The 20,593-nt window shown below is 44.9% G+C and overlaps 1 protein-coding gene across 5 annotated transcripts in view; it reads right to left on the bottom strand.

Moving 5' to 3' along the window:
• Window positions 1-20,593, bottom strand: part of TRRAP (transformation/transcription domain associated protein) — a 166,916-nt gene that overhangs the window by 108,086 nt on the left and 38,237 nt on the right. For 2 of the 5 annotated variants that reach the window (XM_083474102.1, XM_083474103.1), the window contains exons 28-40: window positions 20,308-20,404; window positions 18,721-18,842; window positions 16,805-16,975; window positions 15,280-15,348; window positions 10,158-10,211; window positions 9,997-10,017; window positions 8,478-8,597; window positions 7,420-7,539; window positions 5,796-5,960; window positions 4,716-4,897; window positions 3,578-3,776; window positions 2,520-2,648; window positions 1,876-2,142 (exon numbers count right to left, since the gene is read on the bottom strand). In XM_083474102.1, coding sequence (XP_083330228.1) covers window positions 1,876-2,142; window positions 2,520-2,648; window positions 3,578-3,776; window positions 4,716-4,897; window positions 5,796-5,960; window positions 7,420-7,539; window positions 8,478-8,597; window positions 9,997-10,017; window positions 10,158-10,211; window positions 15,280-15,348; window positions 16,805-16,975; window positions 18,721-18,842; window positions 20,308-20,404 — 1,716 coding nt within the window. The remainder of the gene's footprint in view (window positions 1-1,875; window positions 2,143-2,519; window positions 2,649-3,577; window positions 3,777-4,715; window positions 4,898-5,795; window positions 5,961-7,419; window positions 7,540-8,477; window positions 8,598-9,996; window positions 10,018-10,157; window positions 10,212-15,279; window positions 15,349-16,804; window positions 16,976-18,720; window positions 18,843-20,307; window positions 20,405-20,593) is intronic. The other 3 variants (XM_083474105.1, XM_083474106.1, XM_083474104.1) reach the window with 2 other exon arrangements.

Below are 20,593 nucleotides of genomic sequence, written 5' to 3'. Positions count from 1 at the left end.
TGTCAAGGAGATAAAGAATTACATAACTTTTAGAAGACATCTGAAGGCAGCCCTGTTTAGGGAAGTTTAAAATGTTTTTTCTATTTTTTATATATGTTGTAAGTCGCCCAGAATGGAAACCCAGCCAGATGGGCAGGGTATTATTATTATTATTATTATTATTATTATTATTATTATTATTAATGTTTCTGGCCAATTACATGCCTACCTTCCTATATCTATTCTGAGAGAGCTCTGTATATAGCGGGGACATCCTGTTCACTTTCCAGTCTTTTTCTGTAGCTTTCTAAAAACTTCTCCAAGCATGCAAAATCAATAGCTTCTCAGCCTTTCGGCTAAGGTTAAGTGTAAAAAAAACCAAACCACCGCTTTTCATTTAGTAGTAATGCAAAGCAACACTGCTCTGTGAACTGAGATTTTAGGGTTAACAATGTGTATTATTAAGTATAAATAAAAAGTGCAAATATGAAAGTGGAACCCATGTAGTAGATTGTAAGTCAGAGGTGGGTTTTAGGTCCAGACCAGTTAAAGACCACTGTGTATAATTGATAATTTGGCGCTTTTTGTAAAACTACCAGGCAGACAACATAATGGAGGAACAGTCATTTTATTTCCATCCTCCCATGTATTGGAGTGTCTGCTCCAAGATCTTTTCAGCTCCCTGGAATCTTCCTCCAACCACAAGTACTATGATTTTCAAAACACACTTGTCCAGGAGGGTTAGACAATAGGAAGAACGTATTTGTCCACAGAGTTGTCATCATCACAACATTATCTTTGGTCCACTCATCTGAAAGCTGCACAAACAGTATAACCTGACCACCATTCTCATCATTGTGAATGTCTCAAACCCCACCAACCTTTATGTTTGTAGCTAACACTCTTCCCCACCCCTGTCCTAATTAGGTGAAGGGTGGTCTATACATGAAACATTCAAAAAATGTTTATCTCTGAGGGCCTTCTGACGGTTTCCCTCACTGCGAGAAGTGAAGTTACAAGGAAGCAGGAAGAAGACCTTCTCGGTAGTGGCCCCTGCCCTGTGCAGTGCCCTCCCGTCAGGTGTCAAAGAGATAAACAACTATATGACTTTTAGAAGACATCTGAAGGCTTCCTTGCAATGGGAAGTTCTAATGTTGGAGTGCTTATTGTGCTTTTAATATTTTGTTGGGAGATGCCTAGAGTGGCTGGGGCAACCCAGCCAGATGGCTGGCACATAAATAATAAAATTATGATTGTTATACAGTGGTACCTTGGGTTAAGTATTTAATTCGTTCCGGAGGTCCATTCTTAACCTGAAACTGTTCTTAACCTGAAGCACCACTTTAGCTAATGGGGCCTCCTGCTGCTGCTGTGCCGCCAGAGCACAATTTCTGTTCTCATCCTGAAGCAAAGTTCTTAACCTGAGGTACTATTTCTGAGTTAGCGGAGTCTGTAACCTGAAGCATATGTAACCTGAAGCGTATGTAATCTGAGGCACCACTGTAATGTATTTGGTACATATGTAGCCATATATACGGCCACCAACTTGGATGAATTCAAAACAGGGTGGGACAAATTCATGGAGGACAAGGTTATCCGTGGCCACAATCCATGGTTGCAGGTGGCAGTGCTTCTGAATGCTAGTTTTAGAAACCACAGGAGGTGAGATGCTCTTGGGCTCAGCTCCTGCCTGAGGGTTTCGCACAGGGATCCGAGTGGCCATTGTAAGAACAGGATGCTGGGCTAACTGGACCTTTGGCCTGACACCACAGGCTCTTATGATGTCCACTTAACATGGCTATTTAACCAATGTCCAGTTTCAAAGAATTGGGGGGGGGGGGACAGGCAGAAAGATTGTGGACACGTTTTAAATATGAATCTACACACACATATTACCTGTAAGACTATCTTCTTGTGAATGGCGAACTTGGCGATGATGTGCGCTAGGAGCAAGTGTCCGCTGTATTTGCAGGCTGGGTCCACGCATGCCTTCGAGAGCAGGCAGGGCCAGGCAAAGGTCATGAGGCGCCGCAGCTTGCTGTTCCGGTTCTTGTTGTTGTCGTGAATGTGGTGCGGCGCATGCTCCACGAGAAGAGTGGCAAACTGCAAGAGGTAAATCCTGAGCGAATCGAGCATGTCAGCTTGCTTTTCTGGATCAAGTACCTGACCCCAAAACAGGAAAAGGAAAGGAATTTCAGGATGCATCGCCAAACAAAGTGCAAGGGGCTCGATTCACCAGGAGCTACTGCTAGGAGCTACTGGGAACCTGCAGCTTTGTGCATGGCTGTTCCATGTCTTAAGACCCAAAGGGCTGGAGAATTTCTCAAGGCAGCAAAGGTTTTCCAGGTAATGGAATGTCTCCAGCCACCCAAGGCTGGCCATAGAGAATCTTCGCACCAGGAAATGCCACAAAGGCTTCCTGATCAAGCTAGGACCTTGCCTTAGAAACAAACGACAGTCCTTACTGATCTCAACTTGACCACCACCCCAACGCCCAGGTTGGGTTTGTTTGCTTTTTCCCCCTCCTTAGGCTGAACTACCTTTGTTATAAATACACTGGTGATGCTTTCGGGGTTATCTCCTTCTGGGTTGGGGGGCCCCAGAAGCTGTTCGCCTTCTCCCTTTTCAAAGCTGTGCAAGAAAGCCGGATTCAGAATGTGTTGCAGAACCTGCAGATCGGGGGGGGGGGGGAGAGAAATCATTTATTTCTTTATTTTGAATGATTTCTGGCCCGGTCTTCCTCCCTAAAAAGATTAAAGTGGTTCACAATAAAAGGAATTTAAAAAATCAATAAAATGTAACAATCAAGGTCTCTTCTCCCCTCTCCCCTCCCCCCTCCATTCTAAGTTACAATAGTGCTTTTAAAAGCAATTGATGACTGATGCTAACCGATAACTAAAAACCTCAACTATTATGGAGAAAACACTCCAAGTGTATCAGGCTTCTGCCAACTAAGGCTTAACTCCTTGATATCCACTTTCTTCGTTCAAATTATGTGCAAGAGAGGTTAATTATGTGCCACCAAATTAGCAAACCAGCTGCAGATCTCTTATGCTTTCTATGCTTTTATTGTGGTCTTTGGCACGGAACAAGCTGTTGCCTCTGCTTCAGAGTAAATATACAGAAACACAGCAACTATGCTTACAGCAAGATATACTACACTAACAACCAGGGCAATTAATTTTAAATTATCTTAAAATTTCAGTGATAAGGTTTTTTGAATGCATAACAATGCAAGCAGGAAGCTTCCATGTCCTCTTCTAAAGTGCCAGATAATTGCAAACTTAGCAGGCAGGACTATGACTGATTAGTACCAAGAGTCACTGTGGATCCCTCTGGAAATTAAGCTTCTTCCGCCAAAAAATAGAAAGGCTGCAGGCAAACAGGTATGTCAATATTCAAGAATCGGGGAAATCAAATGGAAGTTGAATAATTGTTGACTTCACCCATTATTGCTCTTCTTTAGGCTTGGCATTTTCACAGAAGTAGTTCTGCCAATTATCAAACCCTTGTTGACATTTAAGCAAGCAACTTGCATTGCCCACGGAAACGGAACCTAAAAATACCAACCCGTTTTCATTTAAATGATTTGCTTTACCTTGGCTTTAAGCTCATCTCCAAAGTTGGGATCACTGAAGTCAACAAAGCGGAAGAAGAGTGCCCGTTTTTGGGCAATGGTGTAATTTTTGGGAATCTCCTCTTCCATGTATTCTTTTAAGAAAGTCATGTTGCAGAGGAAACGGCCGGTAAAGGCCCGGAGAAGCTGGAAGAGCAGCTCTATGTCACCATAATTTCGCCTAAGGAAAAAGTAAAATATACAAGGCTAAGCAACATCAAGCTAAGAAAGGAGGTCTGAAAAAGACATGCTCTGTATAACAATGAAGCACCCAAATTTCCAGTGGACACCTTACAAAGAAAGCTAACTCCTATCAGCTGCCCCGCTAACCCAGCATTCTCCTTTTTCACCAGCAAGAAGTATTTTCCCATGTCTTGTTAACTAAGGTGTGAAGAACCTTGGCCCTCAAGCTGTTGCTGAACTACAACTCCCATCAGACCCAGCAAGCATGGTCAATGGTCAGAGCTGATAGGAGCTGCAGCTCAACAACTTCTCGAGGGCAAAAGGTTTCCCCACACCTGAGCTAAAGTGAAGTCAGCTTAGCTTCCCAACTACCCAAGAGGCCTCTGTTTAACCAGAGCATACATTAGGGCAAGGATGAGGAACCTGTAGCATTCCAGATGTTGGATTCCAACCCTCATCAGCCCCAGACAGCTTGGCCAGTGGTCCAGGGAGCAATGATGCCACCATTTTGGCTGCATAAGGACTGGCACTTCGGAGAATTGCTATTAGCCTAGATCAGTAACTGCAGGCCTGGGGGCCAAGCACAGCCTTCCAGCCCTCTCTCTCAGAACACTCCCGGGACAAAGCTTTTGCTAGCCCTGTTTTGTGCCCTGAGTGTTTTTGTACGATTGGAATGTGTCCTTGTACTCTGGCAATGCTTCTTGCTTGTCTAGGTTGAGGACAGAGAGGGGAAGGATGAGAATCTGTAGAAATGAGCCGCTTGTAATATGAGCCGCATCAAATGAGCCGCATCAATTGCTCCACCCACTTTTGCCTCTGGCCCGCCCACCACTGCCATGTGGCATTTGGAAGGTTGTCCAGAAGGGAATGCGGCGCTCTTGGCCATGAAAGGTTCTCCATCCCTGGCCTACACAGCAGCATTTGCAGATCAACATACTTGCAGTAATTCAATAAGCAATACGCCAGAAGCTTTGGTTCCTTCCAGTTTGTGGCTGCCATGTTCTCCTTGCGGTGCCTTTCCTGAAAAGCTTCGCTGACCCACACTCGCCTGAGCTGGCTCACTAAGGAATGCTGGTTCGCCAGCCAGCACTCATCATTCTTCACTATAATACTTATGATCTGTCAAAACAAAAGCAAGGACATGTACGCGGTACTTAAATAGCCCTAAGCGGGTTATTAGTTATGTCCATTTAATGTTTCCTTTCCAGTAGTTCTGGAGAAAGACATTAAGAACTGCTCTCATGTCTTCAAACCATAAGGGAAATGGGATCAAAGCAGGAAGGTGGGGGAGAGGGAGGGAGCAATACAGGAGCATATCCAGTTTAGAAGAATTTCAAAAGGAGGTCAGATACACACACACACACACACACACACACACACACACACAAGTGCTGCCAATCTACTATATATTTTGGAAAGCAGTTTGTTTGTTTTCTATGCATTCAGGCGCTTCTTGAGATATCACTGCCAAACCCGGCATGAGGGTTCCTGAGGCAGGAGCGGCCTTCGTCAATGTCTGGATGCCAGGCACAATTTTAATTCAAGATGGTGGACAAAAATGTGACTTTGGTGTTTTTTGGCACATGTTCAGCTCCCTCTCAATATATAACCACCAAACTCTGCATTAGAGTTCTGGAGGAGGGTGTCTTCATAGTCATTTGGAGGCCAGGTGCCATTTTGAACCAAGATGGTGGACCAAAAAAATGGCACTCCTGTGACTTCACCTGAGTTGTTTTCATGATGGGTCCAAACACACAAATTACATTATCTATTTAAAAAATCACATTATTTTCTGGTTTCTAAAAGTTCCTGGGCAGCACCGGGCACTCCTTGCTAGTAAATACAACAACAAAGGATTAGGAATAGACTGGTGGGACAAACAGAGGAGTGGGGAGAGAACTACCATTGAAGTAGACCAAGGAGGAATTGCTATTGGACAGATTCCACAAATCTCAAAACAAAACAGAAGGTGCAGGTGTGAACTATTCAATGCAATTTGGTAGGTGGAATGCCATACCTTGATAGCCTGAAACTGGAGATCAAGGCGCATTGTGCTGGTGCTGGGAGAGCCAGGGCGAACAGCTGCTTGAGTACCGACGGGTATCAACAATGTGATGAAGCGATTTGGATTAGCTGCCAGAACATCACGCAGTGGCTTCGCATCTTTATGTTTTAAAAAGCTCTGGTTTTGAAACGATAAAAGAAAACTCTGATGAAGGCAAGGAATTGTTTCCGAAGTCTGCCAGCAACATACATTGTGCAGTTTTATACATGGGTGCAGTGTCAGCTATATCTGAGCAATCTTACGCTTAAAATTGCTTACTTACATATCATACATTATTTAGATCAGTCATCTCAAACTTGGTGCCCTTCAGAAGACAATGGGCTACAACTGCCATCATTAAAACACTGGCCATGCTAGCTGTGGCTGATGGAAGCTAGAGTCCAACAATATCTAGAGGGCACCAGATTAGGAAGACTGAGCTAGAGCAGTGGGCAGGTCCTGATCAGGTTCAAGTCCTGATACAACAAAATGCTAATTGAGCAAATAAAGATGAAAGAACTGTTCTAAATCTTCACCTGTACACTCCCTTCCCTATGTCTCCTCCTTTATGCAGCTCCCTCCTTTCTTCATGCTGGTAATTATATTTCTTACTATATAATAAAATTTTAAGGATGTTTTCACACTGCAGTTTGCATAGCCTCCAATAGGCAGCCGTGAGAATGGCAGATGACAAAACAACAGCAGGCGAGAGAGAAGGTGGACAGTCCAGACTAGCTGCAGAGGAAGAGCCAGGACAGGGCAGCTCCCCAGCAACTGTCTTGCTCTTATGTGAGGTGCACAGTGACAGCCAATGATAAAGTTTCTGCCTTAACACTGTAGGAGGCCAAGGAGGAGACAAGGCAAAGTAGGGTAGAATGGTTACTGGGGAGACGCCCCAGACATCTGTGGCTTGCATAGGCAGTGTTTTGGCAACGCTGTAAAGTGAGGAGCACAGTTTGGCCAAGTGAGCTACAAAGCAAAATAGAATATCAGCAGAGTCGATGGAATAGCCAACCAACCAAAGCACTTTCCTGGAGTTTGGGCTGCTGTTGCATGGGGCTCATCAACGTGGGAAGGTAGAGTGTCTAGGAGAAGAATTACTCTGAACCTAAACTTCTAGTGCCTTGCGGGATATCTTCAAGAGAATAAAAGCCTAAGGAGTAAACTCTGCAGATATCTGGAGTGGAGGCCCTAAGACGGTTGGGATGGTGCCTTGTACACCTCCCTCCGGCAACTCCTGCAGCCAAGCTGGTACACTGCTCTGCTTTCCTTTGGACCACATCAGTGAGGCCAAGAGGGGGGGGGTGGGCAGCCCAGGAGCTCCATACAACACAGCCCAAGCTTGCTCCCTGAGAAGGTCACTTCGGTGCTGCTAATACAGCAGTCTGACTTCACCCCCGGAGGTGCACTCCATTGTTCCTCAAGACAGATGGATGCCAAGAAAAAACGATGGAATAGCCCAGCTTCCCTTCTTTTCCTCTGCTGCAGCCCAAGGCTACTGCTAGGTGACAGCGGAGAAAGATCTTACACTTGCAAGCACCTTGATCATCCACCAGCATTGAAAGTCAATCAAACAAAGCAAAACAGCATGAGTTACCATGAACATCCTGCTCCACTGTGGATCATTTAAGGTTGCTTCCATCATGAACAACTCAACCGTCTGTGATGGATGACGCGTCAGAAACTTTATTAATGGTTCCCTGAACGGACTGCCAGCCTGCGAAAACAAATCCCAGAGAAAAAGAAGCTTCATTTAGTATGTGGACAAGTTCAAGGCAGCTAGGGTTGCACTCTTGGGTTATGTTTTTCTAAGGACTGCAAACATGCCAGCAACCCCCAAGCCTAGAATTATGGTTTTCTCTCCAGCACATCTGAACCTTCAGTGTTTCCAGTGGGGAAATGTTTGAAATGTCACAATATCTGGCCCTTTCTCTCAAGGGCAGACTAAGCAAAACATTTCTATATAGCTACAGCGGAAGATTATATTTCTACATGTAATTCTAATCTGACCACAAGTTTGATCTCCCTCCACTTTATATATGTATGTATGTCCCTGGGGGACACGGGTGGCGCTGTGGGTTAAACCACAGAGCCTAGGACTTGCCAATCAGAAGGTCGGCGGTTCGAATCCCCGCGACAGGGTGAGCTCCCGTTGCTCGGTCCCTGCTCCTGCCCACCTAGCAGTTCGAAAGCATGTCAAGGTGCAAGAAGATATATAGGTACCGCTCCGGCGGGAAGGTAAACGGCGTTTTCATGCACTGCTCTGGTTCACCAGAAGCAGCTTAGTCATGCTGGCCACATGACCCGGAAGCTGTACGCCGGCTCCCTCGGCCAATAAAGCAAGATGAGCGCCGCAACCCCAGCGTCGGTCACGACTGGACCTAATGACCAGGGGTCCCTTTATCTTTATGTATGTCCCTGTGTGTGTGCGCGTACACACACACGAAGTTAAATTCTCATTTGAACCTTGAAAATCCATTAGAACTAGTTCCAAACTCTTTTAAAAATGGAGTAGAGTACAAGAGGGGTGTCCACAAATCAATGTTTTAAATCAAATGGATTCCACAGGGGAGTTGAAACAATTCAAAACACAATTAAAGCAAGTATTACAAATGGAAGAGCAGAAGCAATTAAGGAAATTAAGTGCCATTTTACCTCTATCAACATAGCCCGTTCTGTTTTCATCACAACTTCCAGTAAGGGTTTAACGAGTGTCTGAGGAGCAGCTGGGATCAGATGAAATAGGTTTATAATTGCTGAGCAAATCTTCATTTCCTACAGACAAAATGGAAACATTAGCAAGCATCCATTTACTTTAAGGCAGCGCTCGAATGCAACACACAACGGATCCTAATGGGAACTCTATTCCCCTTTCTAGGTGTTAGCTGGCTGGCAAACCAAAGCAAGGAGTTAAAACAACAACTACTTACCCAGGGCATGTAAGATAGCTGTTTTGTTCGGGGGGGGGAGGGGGGCAATGGGTGGCTAGATGGTTCAGTTTGCTTCAATAGTGCAACTTAAAAACTTTGGGGTTTTATTTTCTTTTTTAAAAAAATGGTATGACAACAGCGGTGTGGAGGTTTGTGAATGTCCAATGTTGGGCACATTAACTGCGTGACTCTCTCCAAAAGGCAAAAGCTGCTGCTAAAAGCTGGCTTGTACAAAACTATAAAGGAAGAGTTCTGTTTGGCCTGCATCAGAGTTCAATTCATATGGGCTAGCAACTTCAAAATTCAACTCCATTGGGGCAAGCAGGGCACTGCCACACAAACCTCAGCCTGCCTTCATCCAGCCTCAACCTATCTGCCTTCTAAGTTACAAACAGTCCAGGAGATCACGGCATTACTGCCAGCGTCCTCTTCCTTAGCCTCCATGTTGCCCTTGATGAAGTTAGCAGGGAGGAGGATGGGGACAAAACTAGAATTATCTGGCTCTGCCTCCCATTGGCTCTGTTCCATCTATGGTTCGGACTCCCTGCATTTCTGCCTCACCAGTCCCAAAGGTCATCAGCCACTGACCTCCGAGCTCTTCCACAGACCCCAACGCAGCAAACCTCCTGTTGACCATTTGGGTAGTTTCTTATGTAGGGTTATGACAAACACCACAGAAGGAAAAGGGGCAAGAAATTGTGCATGCATACACACAGTACATTAGGTCTAGCAAGGTGGTTGCATTTCCTGAACTGAATGGAGCACAAGTCTCCCCCACTTGAACAGAGAGGCCTGCACAGCCGCCAGACGTTAGAATTAGGAGTGGGGCCTCAGTTTTTGCATTGAAATCTCTTCCTTTTAGATGTTAACAACTCAAGAAGGCTTCTGCTCAACGTATGTAGAGGGAGGGAGGGAAACTGCACCAAAAACTTCCTAATTTATTCATATTTTTTTAAAAAAAGAAGAAGAAAACATGCTTTATAAGTCCTTCCACAGGTCACAGCAAATGCTACTGATACAACTCCGCCACAGACAAACAACAGAGGACAAGTCACAGCACTGCACTCAAGGCACAATGCGCTTCGCCCAGTACATAACAAATACAGCTAACAAACCATAGCAAAACAAACCATAAACAGAGAAAGAGAGGGAGAGGGAGAAGGAGAGAAAGAAAGAGACAAAGGAACGGAACGGAACCCAAACAAACAAAGAACCTCCTGGGCACCTCCACCGAAAGTTCTCACCTCTACCCCTTCCATGGCAGGCTGAACCGAAACAAAACAAAACAAAAATTCACAGCGTGAACAACAACGACAACCACAAAAACGTAAATGCAAAAGAAAAGTGTATATGCTATGCTTCAGAGCAGAGTCAGAAACTGACTTTAGTAGGGTTAGATTCTCACCTCAAACTGACAGAATGGAGACAAGGAACATCTCCCGCACTCGGAAATACTCTCCTGAGGATGGGGAGGAAAAGCATCTTTTTTTTGTTTTGGCTGTTTGTACACACACTGAATACATACAACTTCCCATATATATATCTATATATATAGTTAAAGCTTGCACACAAGGAGGAAGAGGAAGGATATTAAGGGGTGAACAAGACAGTGAAGGCGGCATTCAGATTATCTTGGGAGACAGGCAATGTCCACAGAGACAACAGAAAAACAAACCACCTTTCAACGCTCAATAGAGTAGAACAGAACAAACCGGAATCACAAACAATACCCTTGGCAAAAAAGGTTGTAGTATGGCAGTTCTATATAATGTATGTACCCAGAGGAGTGCTGAGCAAAGGTAATTGTTGAGTGAGGAAAAGTGTGTTTTGAGTGGAAGTGTGAGCAAATGGGTGTTGATGCAGACTGACTGAGCTATGGGCGTGTTTGAGCAGGTGGCAAATGTGTGAGCAACTGAGCGAGTAGAACCATAGTTTTACATCATACTGTATTATTGTATTTTGCTGTTTGATTACTCTCACAAACCATTTTAATGAAAATTGAAATGCAACTTTAAGAGGTGTTTTGGGGCTAACCTAGTAAAACTGATGTGCGTCATAATAATTAACAACAGCTCTTAGTAGCATTTCCACCGGGGAGAGAACAGGCACACGTTTTTACCACTTCTCAACACGAAGTCATGGCAAGGTCATAAAATGCCTATGAATGGTTAGAGGATGGAAGCAGGATCTTCTGAGATTTGTAGGGCAGCTTATCAAACAGCCTGAAGAGGAGGGGACTCTCTCAAAACGAACATTAGTCACTGACTAAGTTTGGATGGCGCTATATTGGCTTAATTAGACAAGATATGACTGCTACATACAGTTGCTTCATTCTTCTCTTTGCATAAGCCAGGAAGTCTTTAGTTAACTTTAGTTTCTTGTTACACCCAAACCAGGAAATCATAGTTAAAGACTTCCCAGTAAGCCAAGATATGAAGCCATGGTAAAGGTAAAGGGACCCCTGACCATTAGGTCCAGTCGCAGACGACTCTGGGGTTGCGGCGCTCATCTCGCTTTACTGGCCGAGGGAGCTGGCGTACAGCTTCCAGGTCATGTGGCCAGCATGACTAAGCCGCTTCTGGTGAACCAGAGCAGCACGCGGAAATGCCATTTACCTTCCTGCTGGAGTAGTACCTATTTATCTACTTGCACTTGACGTGCTTTCGAATTGCTAGGTTGCCAGGAGCAGGGACTGAGCAACGGGAGCTTACTCCGTCGCGGGGATTTGAACCGCCGACCTTCTGATCGGCAAGCCCTAGGCTCTGTGGTTTAGACCACAACGCCACCCACGTCCCTATGAAGTCATGGTACAATTCACTAAATACCTTGTCCTGTTTGGAAACCATAAACCATAGTTTCTTGGTTACGGTATAGCAGAAGACTCTAGTAAGGTGGTGAATCCCTGGCTTGCACGAAGGAAGGAGGAAAGCCAGAGCGTAGAACAAAGCTTGTTCACATCACATCTTATGAAGCTCAGGTGTGATTGCTCAAGCACAGCTACAAGCCTAATCTATATCAGAGGATCACTGTGAGAACAATATAGGGAGAATGGGGATCTGCCTTGAGCTCCTTGGAGAAAAAGTGACAAATGAAACAATCCATTTTTAGCCGATTTGAAGGAGACACTCTTAATGCATGCCTGCAGCTAAACACAATGGCTGCATGCATATGATCATGCTGTCAACAGTATCCAATACAGCAGTGCCAGCTTTATAATCCATGAAGCCATGAAGCACGGCTTAATTAGCACGGGGAATGCAAACCTCTTGCAGGCAGATACATATTAAAGCAATAAAGAACCTTGTTGTTGTTGTTTTTAATTGGTATGAAAGGAGATTAAGGATTTGGGTAAAGTCTGCCCCAACACACAAAAACACACACACGGGGGGAAGAGAGAACAGCATTCTTAAAATTTCAAGTTATGTTTTCCTGAAAGCGCAGTATTTCTATTGCTTTGCAAACAGGGTGGCTTTGCTTCAGATGTTGAGACTTTGGGGGAACTCCCAGAGGGATGCTCCACTTGAAGAGCTAGTGGAAAGGCTGAAAGTGAAAGGCTAGGGAAAGCGCTTGCTAGACTTCTCACGACAATGAAGCAACCCCGAGTCACTTCTTCACTGTCCACAGCATGGAGCCGTATTTTGCACACAAAAACAGGAGGGACACGGCGGAGCAGCACTTAAAATATACTTGTGTTTCACCTCATGGGGGGGGAGCAAGGGGAGCACCCCCATATCCAGTGCCCAGTCCCCCACTCCCCCTCTCAGATTGGTTACTCCTCCCCCAGAGTCAACACTAGTGGCAGCAGAAGGAAGGGAAACTTCCTATGATAGCCACAGTTGATTCCCAATAGCTGTTAGGGCAGGAATTCACCATGAGCGATGCAAGTGATAATGCCTAGAACAGCTCTGCCACACACCTCCGCATTTTAACAGTAGTTGAGACTGCTGTTGGGCCAGACTAACTCCAGTGGCAAGTGCTTACAGGATTAAAGCCCCAGCTGTTAACGGGGATCTGCGATTTTTGAGTGGCCTTGCTGGTCAAGGCTGTAGGCACCAGCATCCCCTTTTCCCCTACCAAACAGAAATGTGGGGGAAGCACACCAGGTTGGGCAAAGCTTCTCAAAGTCACCCCAGGTAATGTCACCCAACACAAACAAACAAACAAACACACACACACACACACACACACACTGCTGGGTTTTCCTGTTTAGAATGGTAGCCGACTGGGCTGGGAAGAGGTGCCCTGAGCGGCACTGCCCAACCCTTCTTTCCCACCATTGGCCTTTCCCAACAGGACATCTGGCAGGAGAAGGGTTGCCTGGACACCACTGGGCAAAGGACCAAGCAGGAGCATCCAGTTTTCCTCCTCTGCCTTTCCTGCTCCAGGGTCAGAAGGTTGGTTAAGAGTGTTTCCTGTTCCACCCTGGGTGGCTGGCTCCATGTCACACTCCCCAGAGGGTTGTGCCACCCTCATCATGGCAAGTGGGTCTGTTAAAGCCTGGCTGTTAGCAGCAGTTGCACCTACTGCGATGTATAGAAGAATGTGTGTTTTTAAGTGGTTGCACCCTGCCAGATATAAAGGAATAGCACAGTCTATGTAGCCTACATGAGCTGAATTACCATTTCTAACGTTTCTCAGATTACGGCCATCTTGAGGCAGCAGGAAGTCACTCTCAGGCAAGCATTTATGCCGCCAACTACAGGAAAAAGAATACTTGCCTGTGGTGGCCCTTTACAGCATGATTAGGTCATGTATGCTAAGCATGTCCAAGTATAGCCAACATGGCGCCCTCTAGATGTTTTGGACTACAACTTCCATCAGCCCCAGCAAGAGTTAGCAATGGTCACATATGGTGGGTTGGCAACATCTGCAGGGGATGATGTGGGCCACCCCTGGCACAAAGTGAACAGCCAAATCAAAACATGCCAGCTTTGCAGGCAAGTGCCACCACCAGAAAACCATGCTAGCTATACAGGACACCAGGTTCAGAGGAAATAGATTTGGAAATATCAATGGCTAGGGAGGAATAATGTAGGAGGGCTACTGCCTTCGTAGCCTCTTTGTGGGCTCTCTGGAAGCAACTGGCTGGCCACCATGAGAAACAGGATGCTAGGATGCTAGAATATATGGGCCTTTAGCCTCGTCCAGCAGCACCCTTTGGACTCTGTTGGGGCAAACTACCAAGCTCCTATCTTCCTAAAGCCTTGCAGGTATATTTGGGTGGTGGGGGCGGGGGAGAGAATTTTGCTAAAGTGGAACAGTGCTTAATAGATTGTGCCATACTTAGCAGTTGAAGCACAGGAGTCTCGAAAGGACTGGGCAGATTCCAAGCCTAGCGCATAATGCAGCAATGCTTCAAAAGGTGGTGCGTCCTTTCTAAGTGTTTTTACCACGCCTGTATTCCCACATCACCACATACAATGCTTTTAACAACAGCCAAATGTTCACACTCAGACTGAAACCATATTCGGACACTGCCTTGTCAAGCTTCTTCACTCGTTCCTCCTTTTAAAGAATGAATTATAGATAAATATGTATATTCAAACATTAAGAGTCTGCAACAGAACTTTTTTGTTTACATGAAAGAGCACACGTAGTTCAGAGCGAGTTGCTGCTACTGCACAACTACTACTAGACAAAAGAGGCTGCAAAAGTCCACCATAAGAGGGGTGGGGGGGTTGGCCCAACTCCTCCTCATTCACCTAGTCTTGTGCCAATAAAGCTCCTGGGTGAATTAAACACATGCACACGAAAAATCAAGAAATTAACAATGCCTGAAAACTTTCAAGTACCAGTAAGCTGGTACTTACTAAGGATGGTCACCTGAGGAACCCTAACATCCAACACAAATAATAAAACTGATGGCACAACGTTGAACAAGCCTCGGCCTTTTAAGCATTATTTCCCCAGCTTTCTTCACAATCTCATTCCAATAGCAGTCTTGCTTTCATTTCCAACAATTATTTCATGTATTGCATATACACACACACAAAGATTTAGCCTGCAGAAAAGGATGGGAGAATGGTACATGCTGCTCATTTGCAAGAGACGTGGAACATCCAGTAACATTGATTTGGAGTGGGAGGAAATCTCTACCAGGTCAAGGTGTTTTTCTTAAGGATGGATTTCTGTTAATGACAGTGTTTGTGCTTCTTGCTGAATCCAATGAACTGGGATGGATTGCCACTGAAATCACTAGGGGTGCAACCAACAGTTTTCATATAAAGCACAAGCTCAATTCACCCTACAACAGGGTGCACTCTTAAGGTCTTCCTCCACACTTAAAGTTCAGCAGCTAGCATCTCACAAGATTGAGCGTGGCTACCATAGAGTAGGTGAACATCAAGCATCTCTAAAAGCATTAAGAATCTGTCTATCACACACACACACACACACACACAAAGACAATCATTAAGTAGGTATGTAGTGTGCTGAAAGGAAGCAGCTAGCGTTTACAGTCTCCCCAACATTTCATTCCCATTTGCTTTGGCTTTTCATGCCCCAGAAAAAGAACGGAATCAACTTACATTTCCATCACTCCTCTGTCCTCCTTTGTGTGTAATAACTACCACTTCCATCCATTTACGCAGGTGTTGCTGTGGAGGAATCCAATACCGAGTGTTATTTCCCGCTTTCTTACAGCCTGTGTTAGCTAAGCATGGCCACACAATTATTTACAATAAAGAAACTTTGTATAATAGTTTTATTCATTTGGGGGGCGGGGTTAAGTGAGGAGGCAAGACTGATATCTGCAGATGCTGAGGGTTTTGCAGCCAAGGCATTTTTCATTTTTGCCCAGGTAGAAGCAGTCAATGAGATCTTTTGTCAAGCCGGAATCTATGCGAAGATTGTTGCATGCTCCCTGATGCGGAACTCATTCTAATAAGCGACCTTAGCTCACCTCAAGACCTACATCCTAAAGTCATGAAGAAACCTCCAGCTTGATGACAAACACATGTTGTCTCCAGCTGTGCCGTGCCATGTGAACAAGGTCACATCTAAGTTCCCCATTGTGCCTGGTGCAAGAAGGAATGAGGGTGGGCGGCAAGGGCAGCTGCGGTGGAGGCGAGAGGAAGCATTCAGTTCAGCGCCTGCCACCCGGCCATGCCACTACTTAGGGGCCACAAATCTCAGACCAATCAGCTTCAGCTTAGCATTACGTTCTTGTAGTACTGCAAAAGGCTCACACAAATAATTTTACACACACACATCCAAAGCCAGCAAAGTTTTTCCAAGGTTGAAGGGAAAGACAGACGCCCAAGCAGAACAGCAAGGAACAGGGATTCCGTTCCAGTTGGTGTATTCTGTTTGTGCCTCTAGCCCCTATGACTAGATCCTCCACTGGAAGAGTCCCTGGCCAGGATTTTACCTCTGCTACTAATCCACCTCCAGCTACCCTTGGCATTCCAGTATTCAAGCTCTGCTGGAAGAGCTCATTTGAGCTGCAAAAATTGAGCAAGAGGTGGCAGTGGTAACATCCTACACATAACAGACCAAGTTTGGAGGTGGGGGTGAGGTCAGAGAGACTGGCTTGCCGATTCTCTTTAGGAGCCTAGCTGCAAGTTCCCAGTTCCAGTTTTTGGGTTGCTAGCGGCTGTTAAGCCCTTGGATGTTATTTTATTTGGCACAACTGGACAACAGCATCAAACTTAAATAACAAGGTGGAGCAAATTCTAATGGTTAAAGACATGTTCTTGTTCATGCATACTGGATGTTTATTATAGCATTAGAAATAAAGTTGCCAAGTCTATGAATGTTTGCCAAAGTAGCCTGACATTTTGTGGTTTGTTGTTTTTAAAGGGGGGGCATGCTTTCATTTCAATTTAGCAGCACTTTTTTAAAGCCAACTAGTTCACATTCAGCTTCCAACTGAAGATTCACGTACTCCAGATTCCTCCTCCCACCCCACATCCGACACCCAATTAATCCACAGTTAAAGAGAGAAGATTCCTTGTACAAATCTATTCAATAGCTTTTAAGCCTCCTCTTTGAAACTTTCGATTTCAGAGTGACATTTGCTTAAAAATCATTCAAGCGGTTCCATGTTCTTACCATCATTTGATCGCAGAATTTGTCATTAAAGGAGTTAGGGAACAGTCGGGTCACTGAAGTTAGGCGGTTCACCACATTTAACGTCAAACTTCGGTAATCACCCAACATCATAAGCAGAGGTCTCATGTGCGTGTGAATCTGGTCAACTTCAATCGTAGCACCTTCCAAAAACTGACAGGAAGTAACATAAGCAACATCATAAAAGTATTTCTATGCAAGCATCTACGTAAGCTGGTATTTTTGACTGCAAGTTTAAAGCATCCTTAGAGTGGAAAGGAAAAAAAACACTTACTGAAATAATTGTGACTTTTGAGAAATAAAGTACACAGGACCAGTGCAGACATAACTACGGTTTCTTGCCTTGATGTTAGTAAAAATCCCAAACAGAGTGAAACCCCATGACTGAAATTGTTAAACAAAGGCTGATTCCAGAATGCATGTAGCAGCAGATAACCAGAGAAACCACTTGCAAGCAGAAAGACTGCAATGGCTGGGGAATCAAACCATTAGCCTCAAGTCTTTAAACATGGTTTGGGTTAAAAAAAACCAAACAAAACTTAACTGTGGTTAAGCAAAGCAAAGCAAACCAAGGCTTGCGATACATTTGGATTGGGTCACAGATGAAAAAGTTTCACGCTGGCAATTACGTTCTCCGCGTGGAAGGAAGATTCCTCCAATAAAGCAATAAGCAACTTTAGAGGCCCCTATTTCCAACAAAACAAATGTCTGATATCACAGAGCTATGCACTTGTGTCAGAGCTTGTTGAAGCTAAGCAAGTCTGGGTGTGGACAGTCCATGGATGGAAGGCCACCTGGAAATCTTGTGTGTGCCACCCTGAGTTTAATAGGAAGGCAGAATACAAACAAAACCACATAGGACACACACAAAAACAAACCAGCCTGCTCCATTTACAGAATTTACTAGCGACGTGTCTGCCGTGGTCCCAGCCCAGGAGTCCCTAGTCCTTCCCAGGAAGGTAACTGTGCCATCTGGACTCTGGTGACGGGGCCAAAGTTTTTGGAGGATCAGGAAAGACCTGATCATGAGAAAAGCTTTCTCCAAACGAGTCCCCAAATCCTGAGACCTCACTGCCTAGAAGAAACCAACAGCTGCAGAAAAAGGCACCAGGTCTATAGAGTTCTGCTGGTACAATGTGCCACAACTGCAGGACTGCTCATTATGGTCCTGACCCAGCACCTTAGTCTTTGCCCAAGGCCCTTGCCTGGCCTGGGTTTACAGTTTATTCCAGAACCCTAGACATACTGGACTCCATCTTGCATGGGTCATTATCACTCCTTGGTGGTGGGTGTCACAATGGATCTGGGTAATGGCAAGGCTAGTTACAGTGGCCTCTTGGGCCACGTAAACCCTGTCATCAAGATGTAGGACAGTTAACTCAATTTTCCAAATCTTTTGAAAAGACTTCCGCTTCAATATTTTGTCTATAAAAGTCTGCGGGGACCCAGCACCTGCTTACTATTTGAATGCATTTTCAGCCCTGCCGTTCAATACGAGTACGGTGCAGGTTTTAAGCAGCAATCAATAGTTACATTAGCTATTTAGGTACCATAATTAAAAACACTCAGTTGCATTATAGCTATGACATCAACAGCCCACTCCCAAGATTATGGGGCCCATCACAGCAAGACATCAATAAAGCGCCCCAGAACAACGTTGTTCTTTCTTTGGAAAGTGGTTGTACACATTTGAGAGGCAGCAGAGAACTTCTATGCCCAAGATCAAGCCATTTAAAAAATAACCCACTTCATGGCGCCCCAATTACACTGGCATCATGCAAACAGAGATATAAACAGAGCAGCCATTAATCCCAATGGCAAAACAGCCTCCTTGTTACTCAGCTCTTGAGCAGAGGAAAAAAGTCAGTACAAAGCAGCTTTGTTTCAGTGCCACAAACCTTTCTCATGCAAGCCTCTCCTGCCTCCTGGAGTTCATTGTTTGTTGAGTTAAGTGCCTTGAAAAGCGCAGCAATGATTTTCTCTCTCGACTGCGGCAAATAATTGCAGGCAGCTAAGGCATCTGCAAAAATCAAAGGAAATTGAGCTTCCTTATTAACTGGAAATTCAAAAGGTTAAGAAACAACTCTTTTGTTTTTATTTCTATAACACTTCTTTGATTTCTTCCCAAATTACAGACGGCTTAACATGCTTTGCCAACAGCAACAGGCTTCAGAAGAGGGGGTGGTGGCAATCATTTGTAGTTTTACAAGTAGCCGATTTCCAAAGCACATTTAGAATTCTGGACCATTCACCATGTGTGAAGAGAGGGAAAATGTTCCAGAAGAGGAGAGAATGGTGAATGACAAGTGGTGAAGAGAAACAGGCTGTGACCCGTTCCTGGCAGGTGAACATGGCCCCTGGCTCTGCCAATGAAATGGAATTAGTATTGCATGCTAATTTACTTAGCCAAACTTCCGATACCACAAAAAAGAAAAAAAATACCTGCCCTGCAACACAAAAGCTTGCTAGCACAGAGAAGTCTTCAGCATATAGCAGCAGACAGCAAGGGAGATGAACATCACCAGGAAAGGTATTCCACAATCTGGGTGCAGCCACTGAGAAGGCCTCACTCAACTACGCTTCCACTATTGTCATGGCACAGAAGGATCTCTCTACTAGACTTTGAGAAGTGAGCAGCTTGATGCAAGATGAGGCGATCCCCAAGATGTCCTAGACCCAAGTTATCCAGGACATAAAAGCTCACCGCCAAGACTTTTAAAGGCGCCCAAAAACAAACTGCCAACCAGCGCTGTTGTTTCAGGGAAAGCATAATATAGTCTTCTTGAATGAGCAGCCATCAACATCCATGATGCCGCATTCTGGACCAACTGAGGTTTCCCAATACAGTGGTACCTTGGGTTACATACGCTTCAGGTTACAGACTCCGCTAACCCAGAAATAGTGCTTCAGGTTAAGAACTTTGCTTCAGGATAAGAACAGAAATCGGGCTCCGGCGGCGCAGCAGCAGTAGGAGGCCCTATTAGCTAAAGTGGTGCTTCAGGTTAAGAACAGTTTCAGGTTAAGAACGTACCTCCGGAACGAATTAAGTACTTAACCCAAGGTACCACTGTACTCTCCAAAAGTGAGTTACAAGTCCCAACAGCCTTAGCAAGCATAGCCAATGACCCAGGACAATGGGAACTGTGGTTCAGCAACAACTGGAAAGCCAAAGACTCCCCACTCCTGCACAAGTTCCTGGATTTGCTCCATGGCACCAGTTTTTAAAAGTGTATCAGCGAGAAGCAAGGTCAGAGGAGACAATACTGAGTTAGGTGAACCAACAGTATGACTCGGTTTAAGGGAGCCACGTATGTTTATATAGCTAAGTTGGTGCTCAGCCTACTACTATGCTACAGATGCTACTGCAGGCTGCAGACATCCTTATATCTACAGGGCCCCATCCTTTTCCCACTACAGCATCAACCCTAGTGCTTTCTATACAATGCAGCATATAGCACCCGTATTCAAAGTCTTAATAAACTTACTCAGTGCTGCAATCCGAAGAGGTACCAATGACGGAAGACTCTTGTAGCAGGGCAATTTCATCAAAGCACAGTCTTCAGCCTCACATAAATTCAACAGCTGGAAGTGAAGATGGAAAAGGGTTGACTCCTTGTTTTGAGCCAGTGAGCTCTAAACACACTTTAAATTATTTACCTGTCATTTTAACAAGGAACTTTGAAGCCAAACACAACCATTCACATTTCATTAACAAAAAAATACCAGGTGTTGCATTTTGGAAGGTTTTCCCCATCATTGTTCACTGTTTTA

This window comes from Podarcis liolepis (assembly GCF_965112155.1).
Source record: "Podarcis liolepis genome assembly, chromosome: 14".
Lineage (NCBI taxonomy): Eukaryota > Metazoa > Chordata > Lepidosauria > Squamata > Lacertidae > Podarcis > Podarcis liolepis.
Note: the sequence above shows the minus strand (reverse complement) of the source record. Positions and strands in the feature narration are given on the sequence as shown.